At 44.9% G+C, this 13,652-nt stretch overlaps 1 protein-coding gene across 1 annotated transcript; it reads right to left on the bottom strand.

The window, feature by feature from the left end:
• Window positions 1-1,593: 1,593 nt before the first annotated feature.
• Window positions 1,594-13,336, bottom strand: PRR11 (proline rich 11). Its single transcript, XM_048519317.1, has 10 exons — window positions 13,187-13,336; window positions 11,604-11,750; window positions 9,707-9,845; window positions 7,743-7,874; window positions 5,526-5,756; window positions 4,145-4,243; window positions 3,525-3,637; window positions 3,333-3,389; window positions 3,127-3,223; window positions 1,594-2,041 (listed from the first exon to the last, which is right to left on the bottom strand). Exons 2-10 carry the CDS (start codon window positions 11,711-11,713, stop codon window positions 1,973-1,975), a joined length of 1,047 nt encoding a protein of 348 aa, XP_048375274.1. The 5' UTR covers window positions 11,714-11,750; window positions 13,187-13,336; the 3' UTR covers window positions 1,594-1,972.
• Window positions 13,337-13,652: the final 316 nt, after the last annotated feature.

The following is a 13,652-nucleotide window of genomic DNA, read 5'->3' as shown; positions in this document are numbered from 1 at the left end:
CTCAGATCGTATGCTGCCTGTCATGAAGGTGACCCAAAAACATGGTTTCTAACCCAGGGTTGCTTTCAGGGCTACACCTCTTTTGAACACCTCCCCCTAGATTTCTACTGTCTACAGCTTTGAGGATAAAATGCTTCTGCTGAAGAATTGACCATTTCCTCTGCTAAAGAACTGGTCACTTCCTGTATTTACTTACAGTAAGTTCTGGAAGCCATTTTGTTAGGAAGCTATTTTGTTACTCTTTACAGTTCTATCAAACAATTTCATTGACAGCCACATGTTGGACATCCCAGAATGCCTCTTGGGAATCACCATCCCTGTGGTGCAGGGTGTAGTAGACAATGTCCTGAAAAACCGCAGGCCGTCACTGAAAGTATAAGGGTACTGTGACAAAGGGCTTCACAGGAGAGGTAACAGATACATTAATTGTATGGCTTTCTGGTTTGTTGAGGATGATAACAGCATGAATCGCCGGCTCAGCTTTCAGTGGAAAGTCAACCCAGTGCAAAGGAATCTTTGCCTGCTTTGAAAGGTTGTGTACCAAATGGCCCCTACCAGAATGATCTTTTACCAAAGAAGGGCCAAGACAAACACTCTCGTATCTGCCTTCCAGCTGTCAGCCCACGTCCAGGAAGTAGAAGAAAAGTTCTGCCGAATCTCAAGCAGGCTTAGTGAGAAAGTGGAGAACTACTCTCTTTATTCTATTTTTGGAAAACCAGTGCTGCCAGGCAAGATTGTCAATCTGATTTTGCTGAGTTTCAGTCCCCACCAGCTCCAGCCTGAGCTGTAGGGTCCCTTTTTACCACTGGAGCTTGTTTTGGAGAAGCTGCTCAGGAAAAGTCCTGACTACAAGAGGGAGCTGCGAAACCAAAGACAGCACATACCGGCAAAAACGTTCGCTCCAGAGTGCCAGACAGTAAGAGAGAGAAGCAGTTTCCCAGCTTCTTTAGTGACACCTCAGGAACCGCTGCCTTTATCGGTGTACACTTCTCTCTGTGATAAGGGTATGGTCTGAGGCATTGCTTCCTCAAGCGCAAAAATGAACAATGAAAGCAATACCTCGTGATACTATGGTCAGCTCAGGAGCAGCAGTGGCGTAGTGGCTAAGAGCAGGTGCGCTCTGATCTGGAGGAACCGGGTTTGATTCCCAGCTCTGCCGCTTGAGTTGTGGAGGCTTATCTGGGGAATTCAGATTAGCCTGTGCACTCCCACACATGCCAGCTGGGTGACCTTGGGCTTGGCGAATCACAGCTGCAGGAATCTCTCAGCCCACCCACCTCCACAGGGTGTTTACGGTTGTGAGAGAAGGACGGAAGATTGTAAGCCCCTTTGAGTCTCCTACAGGAGAGAAAGGAGGGATATAAATCCAAACTCTTCTTCTTCTCTTCTACTCAGCTTCGTCATGAAATATCTTATTCTTACCATCCATTTTTGTGTTATATCCACCCAGAGGAAGTGTCATAACTCAAAGTACCTCCGCCTGGGCTCAGATGCACGGCTTGCTTAAATCTGGGCAGACCTTTAGTATAGTTCTGAGTTCTAAAGACACACAATTCAGCTGGGTTTACAAATATCAAAGTCTTGAAAAATACGTTGTTTTTTAAAATTACTTTTAAAGCAGAGGTACATGGAAATTCTGTTGAAGTACAAAGGTATCCAGCTTGGTCTTAGACACACTTCCACCTTCTTGTGGTTGAAGGAGCCTCCAGGCGCCATTTTGGTCACAACACTGGTTTCCCCAAGCCACTCTAGCACATACAGCAGGGAGGAACAGGAGGATGACGGGCAGACTCTCCTCCTTCCTGTCTCTCTAGGAGTAGGAGCGCTTTGCTCTCCAGGCCAACCAAGCCGATCCTTTTCCCCCATACTTTCTTAACAACAGGTTCCTTACGTCCGAGTAGAGTTACTGGTAACCAACAGAGTCCAGATTAGCAGCAAGAAGGTCTTGAACACACAGCTGGGTGATGCGGTGTTAACTTTGCTCCTCAAAGCTGCTTCCTCTGGGCAAGTGAGACGGAGAGGGGCTTTTGGGGTGAGCCAGCTGTTTAAGAAGAAGAAAGAACAGAAAAGGTTTCAGATTCTGATGGATTCGTTGATAGGTTAATATGGCAAGAGGTTTTGGATGGTGGTGGTGAAGCCTCTATGAAGGATCGGCTAGGCTTCCCCAATGCCAAAACAGGGTCCACAAACTATATCTTGGCAAACCACGTCTGCTAATCTCTTGCCTTGAAAACCCTGTGGGCTGGCCATAAGTCAGCCGTGATTTGACAGCGCTTTCTACCATATCTGTGTTGACCCTCTTTGGTGGAGATATTGGGGCAGAACTTACAAAAGGAAACAAACTGCAGGTTTATACAGAATGAATTTTTTCCAAGGCCAAGACTTGGCTGCAGTTTGAGGCCTATGGCATGCCCATCTGGCTGGCTTGGCCCCCAGGAGCCTCCCACAGGACTCACACTGTTCTGAGGCGTCAGAGAGCTACTGTCAGTCAAAGCAGGTGGCCCTGGGTAGACTGATCAGTGGTCAGACTCAGCATAGCATAGAGGTCAGGCTCAGCATAGAGTGGCGAACCACTCCAGATGTTATGGACTACAATTCCCATCAGCCCCTGCCAGCATGGCCAATTGGTGCATATTCCAATTGGCCATGCTGGCAGGGACTGATGGGAATTGTAGTCCATAACATCTGGAGTGCCAAAGGTTCGCCACCAAGGGCATAGCCTCTTAAGTTCATAGAAGGAAGGGCATTGGCTCAGTGGCACAGCACTTCCTTTGCACACAAGCTCTTGGAGAGCTGTGCCAGGCCAAGCAACTAACATCAGGCATGCTGGATCAAGTAATCTAACTCATAAGTCAACTTCATAGGTTCATATTAGTATTATGGCTCCTAGTCTGATCTGTTTCTGTGTTGTGTATTTGACACAGATGAATCTGTTTCTGGAGCCGATCAGCTCTTGGGGTTCCTTGCAAGTTTTTGGGTTCTCCCAAGGTTCTTTCCTGAGCATCCAGACCTGGCTGGTTGGACATAGGTTCATATTCTACCACTGGGTGCATGCACTGCGTGGGACTGGAAATGCTCCAACAACTGCAACTTGAGGTGCAGTTATGGTCACATGGGTTGCCTTACCCGAAATTTGCGCCGCAGTGCCTGGGTCATGAGTGGCGTCAATCCTGTGCCCGTCTCCAGGTTCTTTTTGTGGAGTAAAGGGGTTCCACCTGGGCTCCTGCAAGAGACGACAGAGTAAGCATCCGATACCTGAGAGTTTTCCCTTTTGTTTTCTGCTTACCTGAAAGACCCCTGAACCACATCCCCATCAGGAAAGATAAATTTACCTCTTAACAGAGACCCTTCTCAGGTGTTTTCGAAAATCCAGGCAACTGCTGGGAGTGCTGGAGGAAAAACGGAGAGCAAACATTACAATTAGGGACAGATTTGAAAAGTAGGTTCGCTGTGAACTGACAGTTTGGACACATGTGCCAGTAACGCAGATATCTATGAGTTCAAAGAAAGTGGCAGATCCTCACCTTGAACTATTTGTGGCAAAATTAGGTGGGGTTGGAGCTTTGGACTTCAGACTAATGCTTTGCAAATCTGAGATGGTAACTAATGCCCTCTGTTTCTGCAAAGGCAATTGCTTCTGAATGTTGAAAAAGAAGAAAATTATGTGTTTTTCAAAGATCCCATCAAATCTGTACAGCCAATCAAAGGCCTTGCCTGGCAATAGCCCAACCTGGTCCCACCCACTTCTTAAAAATACTTGGCAGGTGCCAGAAAAGTTGTCCGTGGGAGCCCTGGTGCCCACAGGTGCCATGTTGTGGACCTCTGCACTAGTGGAAAGAATAAGAAACCACATGACCCTCAGAAATGATTGTCTGTACATAGCCAGGGAGTTGTCCTCACTATTACAACACCACAGCTTGCCTCTCTGGCTGCCAGATTCCAGATTCTGTGTTCTTTTTTGCTGCTATAGAGCAAGGGTCTGCAATTGGCCATGCTGCCAGGGGCTGATGGGAATTGTAGTCCATGAACATCTGGAGAGCCACAGGTTGCAGACCCCTGCTCTAGAGGGACCTCAAAGGATTGTTGGGCTGTTGCTCCAAATTACCCAGGCAAAAGTATTTTAATATTAACTGAATTAACATACCTTTTCTATTTTCAGACAACTTTGTGTCTTCTTTAATTTCACATTGAGGAGATCCTTGAGGGTTACTTGCATGGGCACTTCTGTTTTTAGCAAGGCCTCCTGAACCAAAAGCAGAAAATGGATGAGATGAGGAGACACGGGGAGGCCTCCAAGAAAGACGTCAGCATGGCTGAGCTCTGATCTATAAGATCTTGTTGAACTCAATAGTTGGGACTGAACCCTATTGGGAGAACTTCAGGGGACTGTGCTTTATTTGATTTGCATACTGAAGAATATACTGTGTGATGTAGGTCCCATTTTGATTTACCTGTCCACACCACCCTACTGCCCTCTTAAAAACACTGAAAAACATTTTAGAACTCCAAATCTCATCGAGCAAACCTACAGCACTTACATGATTCCATCCAAACTTCTTAAAGGTAGTGATTGCCATATTGCATGATACTACAAGGTATGGCTGCGATAATGACCCTTTTTGAAAAAAGAGAGCTTTTTCTTGGCTCCGCCATGAAGGCAGGAGGAAAAGCGGAAGACCCAATATAAGATGGATTGACTCAATAAAGGAAGCCACGGCCTTCAGTCTGCAAGACCTGAGCAAGGCCATTAATGATAGGAATCTGTGGAGGCCATTGATTCACAGGGTCACCATGAGTTTGCAGTGATCTGACAGAACAAACATACATTGCGATGATGCTGAATGGGAAACCGTGGATCAATCACCATGTTTTATTTTGAACCTACTTCACAGAGTTGTTGTTAAGGATAAAACAGGAGAGAGAGAAGCTATGCCTGAGCCTCTGCGTGAACTAGCAATCATATAAGTAATTGAAACTTTAAAAACAGGCCCTTCATTTCTGCTCAGTCAGAGGCCCCTTCCGCACACGCAAAACAATGCGTTTTCAAACCACCTTCACAACTGTTTGCAAGTGGATTTTGCCATTCCGCACAGCTTCAAAGAGCACTGGAAGCAGTTTGAAAGTGCATTATTCTGCATGTGCGGAAGGAGCCAGAGTTTGATCCTGACAGACGTTGGTTTCAGGTAGCTGGCTCAGGGTTAACTCAGTCTTCCATCCTTTTGAGGTCAGTAAAATGAGTGCCCGACTTACTAGGGGTAAAGGATAGACGACTGGGAAAGGCAATAGCAAACCATCCCATAAACACAATCTGCCTAATAAACATCATGATGTAACATCACTCCATGGGTCAGTAATCACCCGGTGATTACGCAGGGAGCTACTTTTACCTTTTTCAGAAGCAGGGTACCTCTGAAAGTCGGACTGCCTTCACCCCACTCCACGTTTCCAAAACATAAAATGCTTGTCTAGATGGACCTTTGGACGGACAGTTCATACAACTTCACAACTCTGCCGCTATACACTACCTGTTTCTTAGCACCATCAGTCTTACTGAGACACCGGGGTACTGGCGGAGGTGGCAAGGGAGGGGGTGGGGGAGGGGGAGGGGGAGGAGGGGGTGGCACAGCTGGCAGCAAAACTTGAGGATGCGAGGATGCCAATTCCACAAGGCCCAGATGTGCTTCATGGGCACGCCAGCATTGGCTGCCCTCCAATATCTGGCAAGATGTTTTTCCTGAGGGCACAACAGTCCCTTCCTATTAAACACAAAAAGAGAGATCAGGTTGTGTTTACACCATGAGGAGAATTCTTGTGATCAACCAGTTCAGCATTTCCAGCACACAGTAAGAAGATCTTACAATTGGGCTAACTAACAGTCGTTTATCATGCCGCTCGACTGAACACACATTCCTTGCTGGAAAAGTTCTATAAGAAATAATCAACACCAAACCAAGATTTATAAATAGCCGTTTGTTGGTGGCAGAGAAAAGTCACCTCGAGGCCACAGGACAAAGCATCTTTACAAAACATTGGAATGGTTAACCACGAATGATTAACATCTCCCCCATAAGTAAGTAGCTTTTGAAGGGTTAATCTGAAGCAGAGGTTTTGAGTGGCTCGTGAAAATTCTCCCAAGTTTTGGCACACGTTTGAAAGCTGGATGGAATCAAATCAAGTGAGACCCGCAAGAATTTTTCTTACAGTGTAGAATCTCTGCTATGCAATGCTGCTGGAAATTGGACCTCAAAATCTGAGAGACAGAGAAGTTCAGCTCTTGGTAAGAGGAATCCAAACAAGTAAGAGCAATCCAGTCTGTATGTCTTTTAAACCTTCCCTGCATTTGGCTCTGACAGTATATAGCTGAATATGAAACAAAAGTCTGGCTACAGACCAACTGGCCCATTAGTGCTTGGATGGGAGACTTCCTGGGAACCACTTTGAGTGCCAGGATGAAAGAAGCGCCAAGATTACTGTCCTTTACTGGGCCACCCTTGAAGTCGACCCAGGAACTAAAATGGCAGCCAGATTATTTTTAGGAGCTATCTGTCAGGGGCATATCACGCCTATTCTAAAACAGCAACATTGGCGGCTCATTCGTTTCTGAGTTCAATTCAAGGTTGAAAGCCCTTCATGGTTTAGGATACACCTGTCACAATCCTCAGGTTGTCACCTACTGGCAGTTTCACCACTTAAGGCCTGATGTCAACTAGAGCTCATGCCTTCTGAATTGTCACTTCCACCCTGTGGAAAAGGCTCCTGAAGCGAGCAGGGTACAACCTCTAGATCCATGATGGCGAACCTTTTTAAGACCGAGTGCCCAAATTGCAATCCAAACCCCACTTATTTATCGCAAAGGGCCAACCCGGCAATTTAACCTGAATGCTGAGGTTTTAGTTTAGAAAAAAACGGTTAGCTCCCTCTTCGTCCACCCCACCCGCTCGAGCAGGGGCCAGCCTGCTCTAGCCTCCTGCAAGTCCTGTGTGCACTGCTCTGTGCCTCTCTAGCATCTCTGCCTCCTCTGGGGCCCCCCTCCTTGGGCAGCAGCCACTCAGAGCATAGGAACCAGGCCCACCAGCCGAGTCCTCCCTGCTCACCGCAGTGTGCACACGCCGTGCTCAGTGGCCCAGGCCAGCCTAGATGTGTGTGTCATTGGGGAGGGGAGTGATTTTACGCCCCCCACATGACGAACTCTGTGTGTGCGTGCCGACAGAGAGGGCTCTGAGTGCCACCTCTGGCACTCGTGCCACAGGTTCACCATCACTGCTCTAGACATTTTAGAAGACTAATTTATTCAGTCTTTTATTGTCCGGACCTCAGGTATTTTTTAGAAGGTTGGGGAATTATTTGGGTTTTCACTTTATTCTGCAAGATTTCAATTATTTGCAAGTTGCCACAAGGAAAGGCAGAATATAAATGTTTTAACAAATAAATACGATAGATGAAGATAAACAAATAAATGAACTTAAGCTACAGACAAAGTCGGGCTTTTCTGGGAAGCGACAGAAGCAATGGCAGGGTTCTCTCCACTTCCAGTTAGGCCAGGCTACTATGTCAGTGCCCAGAAGATTAGTGAACCAATGGACTTCTCAGTTGTTGCATTTATTCATCAGTCGTTTTGCTTCTAGGAGACTCTAACAGAATTGAGTTGCCAGTTAAGTGAATAACTTCCTTAAATGAGAAAGAAACTGAAGTGCGAATGTCAGAAATTGCACTACCAAGAAGTCTGCAACACATTTATCTACCTGAACTGCTGATTGAAGCCTGGCAAATTCTGTTTCTAGCTTTTCCAACCGGTCCCTGAGCTTGTTTAGTTCCTCCAGGCACGCGTGTGAACTGAATACCGTATTCCTGATGACTTGAAAAATCTGGGAGAACTGCAGGAGAAAGAAAGCAAGCTGGTTTGTTTGTGCACAGGACCAATGTGTATCACAACTCTTTGCCACAAGAAACTGGTAATTATCTTCAGACCTTCTCTCTCTGGGCTGGACTGCCCCGTGTTGCATTTTAAACTCTGCAGCAAGTCAGAGCGATAGTTCTTAGGGGAACTAATGAGATGTCATTAATTCATTTACACCCTTCCTTTCTCTCCAGTGGGGACCTGAAGTAGCTCACATCACTCTCCTCTCCTCCACTGTATCATTACAACAACCCTATGAGGCAGGGTCTGACACATTTAACCACTTTGCCACACTGGCCCAAGTTCACTGGGTATTCATTACTGGAAAAGGGGGCTTCTGAAAAAAAGACCCCATTGCAGGCAGTCCCTGACATATATTTGAATGTGTCATGTTCAGATCATCAGGCAAACCAGACTCCTCCGTGGCATCAGACAGAGAACAATTCTTGAAGAACGCTCTTCCCTGGAGATACCAGCGATATGTACGACTTCTTTTTAATGTCCATTGTTGTTATATGGTTTTGTTCTTTTACTATAGTGTCACATGCTCTTAAGCACATAAGAACATAAGAACTAGCCCGCTGGATCAGACCAGAGTCCATCTAGTCCAGCACTCTGCTACTTGCAGTGGCCCACCAGGTGCCTTTGGGAGCTCACATGCAGGATGTGAAAGCAATGGCCTTCTGCTGCTGCTGCTCCTGAGCACCTGGTCTGCTAAGGTATTTGCAATCTCAGATCAAGGAGGATCAAGATTGGTAGCCATAGATCGACTTCTCCTCCATAAATCTGTTCAAGCCCCTTTTAAAGCTATCCAGGTTAGTGGCCATCACCACCTCCTGTGGCAGCATCTTCCAAACTGCTTACCTGCTTCAGATCTCAGCTGTCATAGGAGAAAAGTGTCCTTAGAAGGATTTAAAATAAGTAAGTCTCTATCAGTGAGTTAAGGGCCCTTCCAGGCTAATGAAAGCACTGCTTCTTAATCGCATGCGTGATAGTACTGTTCACGCATGGGCTTACTTCAGTTGGGACTTACTTCAGTTGGAGACAAAGGAGAAATGAAGAGGATCTAAAAACCAAAAGGCAGAGATGTTCCACCAGGCATATGGTTGAGGGCTTTGTGGGCACTCTGCAAACTACACTGGCCACCAGACAGAACCCTCCCTCTGCTTTCACCCCTGTTTGGCCTCATATTTTTTAGCAGACGGTTATGGGCCTAATAGAGCAGGGTGAGATAACAGTGAAATTTTTAGCGGGTCATCTGTTTGCTTCTCTGCTGTCGTGCATTCATGCTAGCACGCCTCAATATTTTCCCCTCAGCGGAAACCTCAGGGAGATACCTCCAGATCCCTAAACATCAGAGACTATGCCGTTGCAGATGTGGATCTATAGAAACCATAACTCCTATTCTTCTGGAATGCTGCCTTCACAGTAACCTGCGCATGATTTTAATTTACCCTTTGTTGCTTCCAAGACTTGAGTACTCCAAGTTCCAGACCACACGTTTTTTGCTAAGTGACTGTAATCCATCAATCACCTTGGCAGTGGCTAAATTCCTGGAAAGCATTTTAAACACCCGTATTTAAATGTTTTAAATGTTTTCTTCTTTTTAAATGGAAACATACTAATAATTTATATGCCATTAAAGGTTAAAATTGAAATTGAAATTGCTGTCTGCTGATTGGTTTTAAATTATAGACTGGGATTTTGTCTGCTGTATTGTTTTCAATGGTTGTGGTTAGGCGCCCTGAGCATGGGCAGGGAGTAGGATAGAAATGAAAATATAAATAAATATAAATAATAAAGCCTTACCTGGATAACACTATTCTGGCACCAGCAGTACCAACAGAACATGGCTGTGACCAAAGGCCTCACTACTTTAGCTATGGTAGGAAGAGTCAAACTCCAGGAACTAAAAGAGCTACTTTGATTTAAAGGTGAAACTGGAAGGCTGTCAAAGACAATGCAAAACAGAAACAGGAACTTTACTTTCAATACAATTGAAAACGTATTTAGAACTAGAAACAGGAGGAGTCCTCTATTCCAGGAGGAGTCCACGTATATCCTTACTGTAGGAATCAAAAGGTGCAGGTACAGTCTTACTTACTCTCTTCTTAACTACTTCCTTCCAAGTCTTACACTGGTAGAACACCAGTGCGTGAGTCTCACAAAGACGGCATTCAGACAAACTGGCTTGAAGAAATCTGTGTTAGTTTAAACATCAGTACAGACCGTCCCAAAAAAGTTTGGTTGACTGGGTAGTCAGGCACCAAAGTAGGATTTCAAATTTACAATTCCAAAGCCTTTATTGGCATTATAAATTACAGAATTAGTAAAAAGGGCATTTGTCTATTGACTAAAACATTAAAATGTTAAAATAAATTAAAATCTACATTAAACATTCGCAACCAAGCCTTGTAAACCGCACACATAAAAATAAATTAGCCATTACTACTTTGTAGACAATGATTGCGCCTGACCAGATAGTGCCTCAAAAAACTCGCGACATTCTCACATACAAAAGCACAGGAACCGTTGAGTAGAAAGTTCATAACAGATGGTAGCCAGACAGCGTTTGAGCTCTCTATCAATGGATAAATGTACATAGAGCGTAATGATTCGTATGTAGGGCATTCCAAGAGTACATGTTGAACAGTCTCAACAACGGGCATATTACATTGACATAAACCAGTGGTGGTGAACCTTTGGCACTCAGATGTTATGGACTACAATTCCCATCAGCCTACTGCCAATTGGCCATGCTGGCGGGGCTGATGGAAACAACAACCCTTATCTGGAGATATAAGGGTCATGATTAAGGTGTAACCTGTTCTCGTATGGAGTGTTACTATACCTGCCAAGAGTCATAGCATTAGGCAGAGCGTTAAAACGAGCCAAAGTGTAATGCGGCTCTGCGTTGTTTGGGATTGCACAGAATGTACAAATAGTTAGCACAGTAATCTGACCGGACAATACCCAAGAACTGTGGAGAGGATTTCAAATTAAAGTTTGACAACTACAGCTCATACCATTGTCTGAGGTTTGTTGAACAGCATAGCTCCTTGCAGTTTTCAGGTTACAGAGATGGCACCATAGGGAGTTTCTGCACATGGAGTGTAATTAAAGGCTTCCTGATTTGGGGAGTCTGTCACAAAGTAAATAGGCAAATACCTGGCCAAATCAGAGCTTGTTTCTTTCCCACAAACTAAGACTGGTGGACTGAGATTCAGAATCCTCTTTGGCATGGAGACAAAAATTCCATTGGCCCAGATGCTTGTTCAGTAAATGGGAGTTTGTTGAAGACTCCACAAACTGAGAAGTTTCAGTTATGCTTTGAGTGTAAGGGAAGGAAATGGAAAGCGAGCAAAACAGGAAACTGCTTTTGTCGACTGCAACACGGAGGTTTGTCATATTGCCCCACTTGGGTCTGACAAGCTAACCAGCAATTGTTGCACAGATAATGGATTATTGTGATGCCTGAATTCAGCCAATAAGACCTGCTTTGTTTCACCAGCCAGATCAAAGATCCTCAGCTATAGAAGATACTTTTTTCTTTCACAAATAGTCTTACGGCTGGAGACAATTCACAAGTAACAAATCACAAGGTGAAGCAAAACAGATCTCTCCAACTGTTAATCCATCATTTGCCTGGTGTTGCTCTCTGAGAAATACATTAATATAAATATTAAACAAGGCTAAGTCCACTCACTTTGGAGGCAGAATACTTGAGCATGAAGAAGGAAGGATACTTTTCTGCTTTGTAAACCTGAACGTCACACGGACTCTTTGTTTTCTGCATCGGTGCTTATTTTTAGCCATTTCACCCCAAAGTCCAGGCAAACTTTCATCAGGATGCCTGTCATAGAATTATATATATTTTTGTCAAAGTATATACCAGTAGTTTAAGCATATCAAGAAATACTTTCCAGCAGTTATGCCTTTTGTCAATAGCCTATTTTAATGCATACAACTTACAGCATTTCACTTCAATGAATATAATGTTATATGTATATAATATAGTGTATACAATATAGTCATAGTTCAAACTATCTATAACAACATTTGGGGAGACAGAGGACAGTTGCCCTTATCTTTGTCACAGGTCCTGCAAAGAAGGAAATGTAAGCAGCCAAAACATTTAAATAACTAGAAACATTTTCCCAATATTGTTTCCTTCTTCCAAAACGACTGGGAATTGAGTGAAAACCAGTTATGAGTGAAAACATATTATCCACACTCACACACTGAAAGGGATAATGAACACACGACCCACACGACCCAGCTGAGAACTTGAGTTCTTAGCTGGGTCTAGGGCTATTCACTAGTCTCTTTCAGCTGTATTTAAAAGGATGTCATTCTGCTTGATAGCCAGCATGGCATAGTGGTTAAGAGCAGTGGTGGGATACAAAAATTTTAATAACAGGTTCCGATGGTGGTGGGATTCAAACAGTGGCGCCGCCGGACACACGCACCTCCAGTCCCTACTGGGCAGGGAGGTTGCTTTAGTAACCCCTTCTCGGCACTCAGAACAAATTAGTAGTAACCACTTCTAGAGAAGTGGTGAGAACTGGTTGGATCCCACCTCTGGTTAAGAGCAGGTGGACTCTAATCTGAAAAACCCGGTTTGATTCCCCACTCCTCCACCTGAGTGGCAGAGGCTTATCTGATGAACCAGATGTGTTTCTGCACTCATACATTCCTGCTGGATGTCCTTGGGCCAGTCACAGTTCTCTCTGAACTTTCTCAGCCCCACCTACCTCGCAAGATGTCTGTTGCGGGGAGAGGAAGAAAAAGGAGTTTGTAAGCCCCTTGGAGTCTCTTTGCAGGAGAGAAAGGTGGGATATATGAATCCAAACTCTTCTTCCCCTTGTCCTGACCTGGATGATCCAGGTGAGCACTCTATTCTACCTGGCAAGTACATAGGCTTTCGATTTGGGTGAGCTACTCTGATAGGGTTTAGGGAGGGGAAAAGAAGGGAAAATACAACCAATAATCCTGCTTGTCTTCCACCACAGACCATGCACCACCCTCTTGCCCCCATCCTGTCATCTGATGGGACTCGCTGCCCTGCCCTCTTGGGTGAGGAGATTTTTTTAAATGGGGCTGTTGGACGCCACCTATATTTATCCTATTTATTAGGTTTAGTCTTTCATTTTTTCTATCGCTGCTTGTAAAGGTTTTAGCTATTTTATGATTGTATTGTGACTGTATGTTGTTCACCGCCCGGAGCCCTCCGGGGATAGGGCGGTATAAAAGTCCAAAGAATGAATGAATGAATAAATAAATAAATACCTCTTAAAGTACAAAAACCACCCTGAAGCCTTTGTGGCCCCGGCTGCATCAGCTCAGCATCTTCCCCTTCCCATGCCCAACAGTTCAAACTGACATCCTGCCTCCTGCAGATCCAATCACAGCTCACTGTGTGGGAAAACCAATCAAAACACGCTTCTCTTTGTCCCTTTGGAAAGAACGGAGGACGCTCAGTTATGTAATAAAACACCCGATTGGCTGACTCTCCATCAAATTAGCATTCCCACTTGAAGCAACGGCCAATCAGATCAAAAAATGGAAGGGCGGAGCGAGTACAAAACAAGCGTAAGGCCGCAACGGCCTTAAACAAAAAGGCGTAACCAATACACATCCTAGTGCCTAGCCTAGCAACCAATAAACGAATAAACCTCTGGTTTCACTCACAGGTCCCAATTCTGCCGTTACGGACCAATCAGAGTGCACTCGGTCTCAAAGGCACCCAATAGAG

This window comes from Sphaerodactylus townsendi, linkage group LG16, assembly GCF_021028975.2.
Source record: "Sphaerodactylus townsendi isolate TG3544 linkage group LG16, MPM_Stown_v2.3, whole genome shotgun sequence".
Classification (NCBI taxonomy): domain Eukaryota; kingdom Metazoa; phylum Chordata; class Lepidosauria; order Squamata; family Sphaerodactylidae; genus Sphaerodactylus; species Sphaerodactylus townsendi.
The sequence above is the reverse complement of the archived record's forward strand: the minus strand, read 5'-3'. Positions and strand labels throughout refer to the sequence as shown.

What these genes read in the sequence shown, in the direction of transcription:
- PRR11 (XM_048519317.1), bottom strand. Translation starts at nt 11,713, where the DNA reads ATGGCTAAAAATAAGCACCGATGCAGAAAACAAAGAGTCCGTGTGACG. An exon ending in GCCAGAATAGTGTTATCCAG is followed by an intron (nt 7,875 to 9,706) that starts GTAAGGCTTTAT and finishes TTTCTCCTGCAG; the next exon opens with TTCTCCCAGATTTTTCAAGT. An exon ending in GGCTTCAATCAGCAGTTCAG is followed by an intron (nt 5,757 to 7,742) that starts GTAGATAAATGT and finishes TGTGTTTAATAG; the next exon opens with GAAGGGACTGTTGTGCCCTC.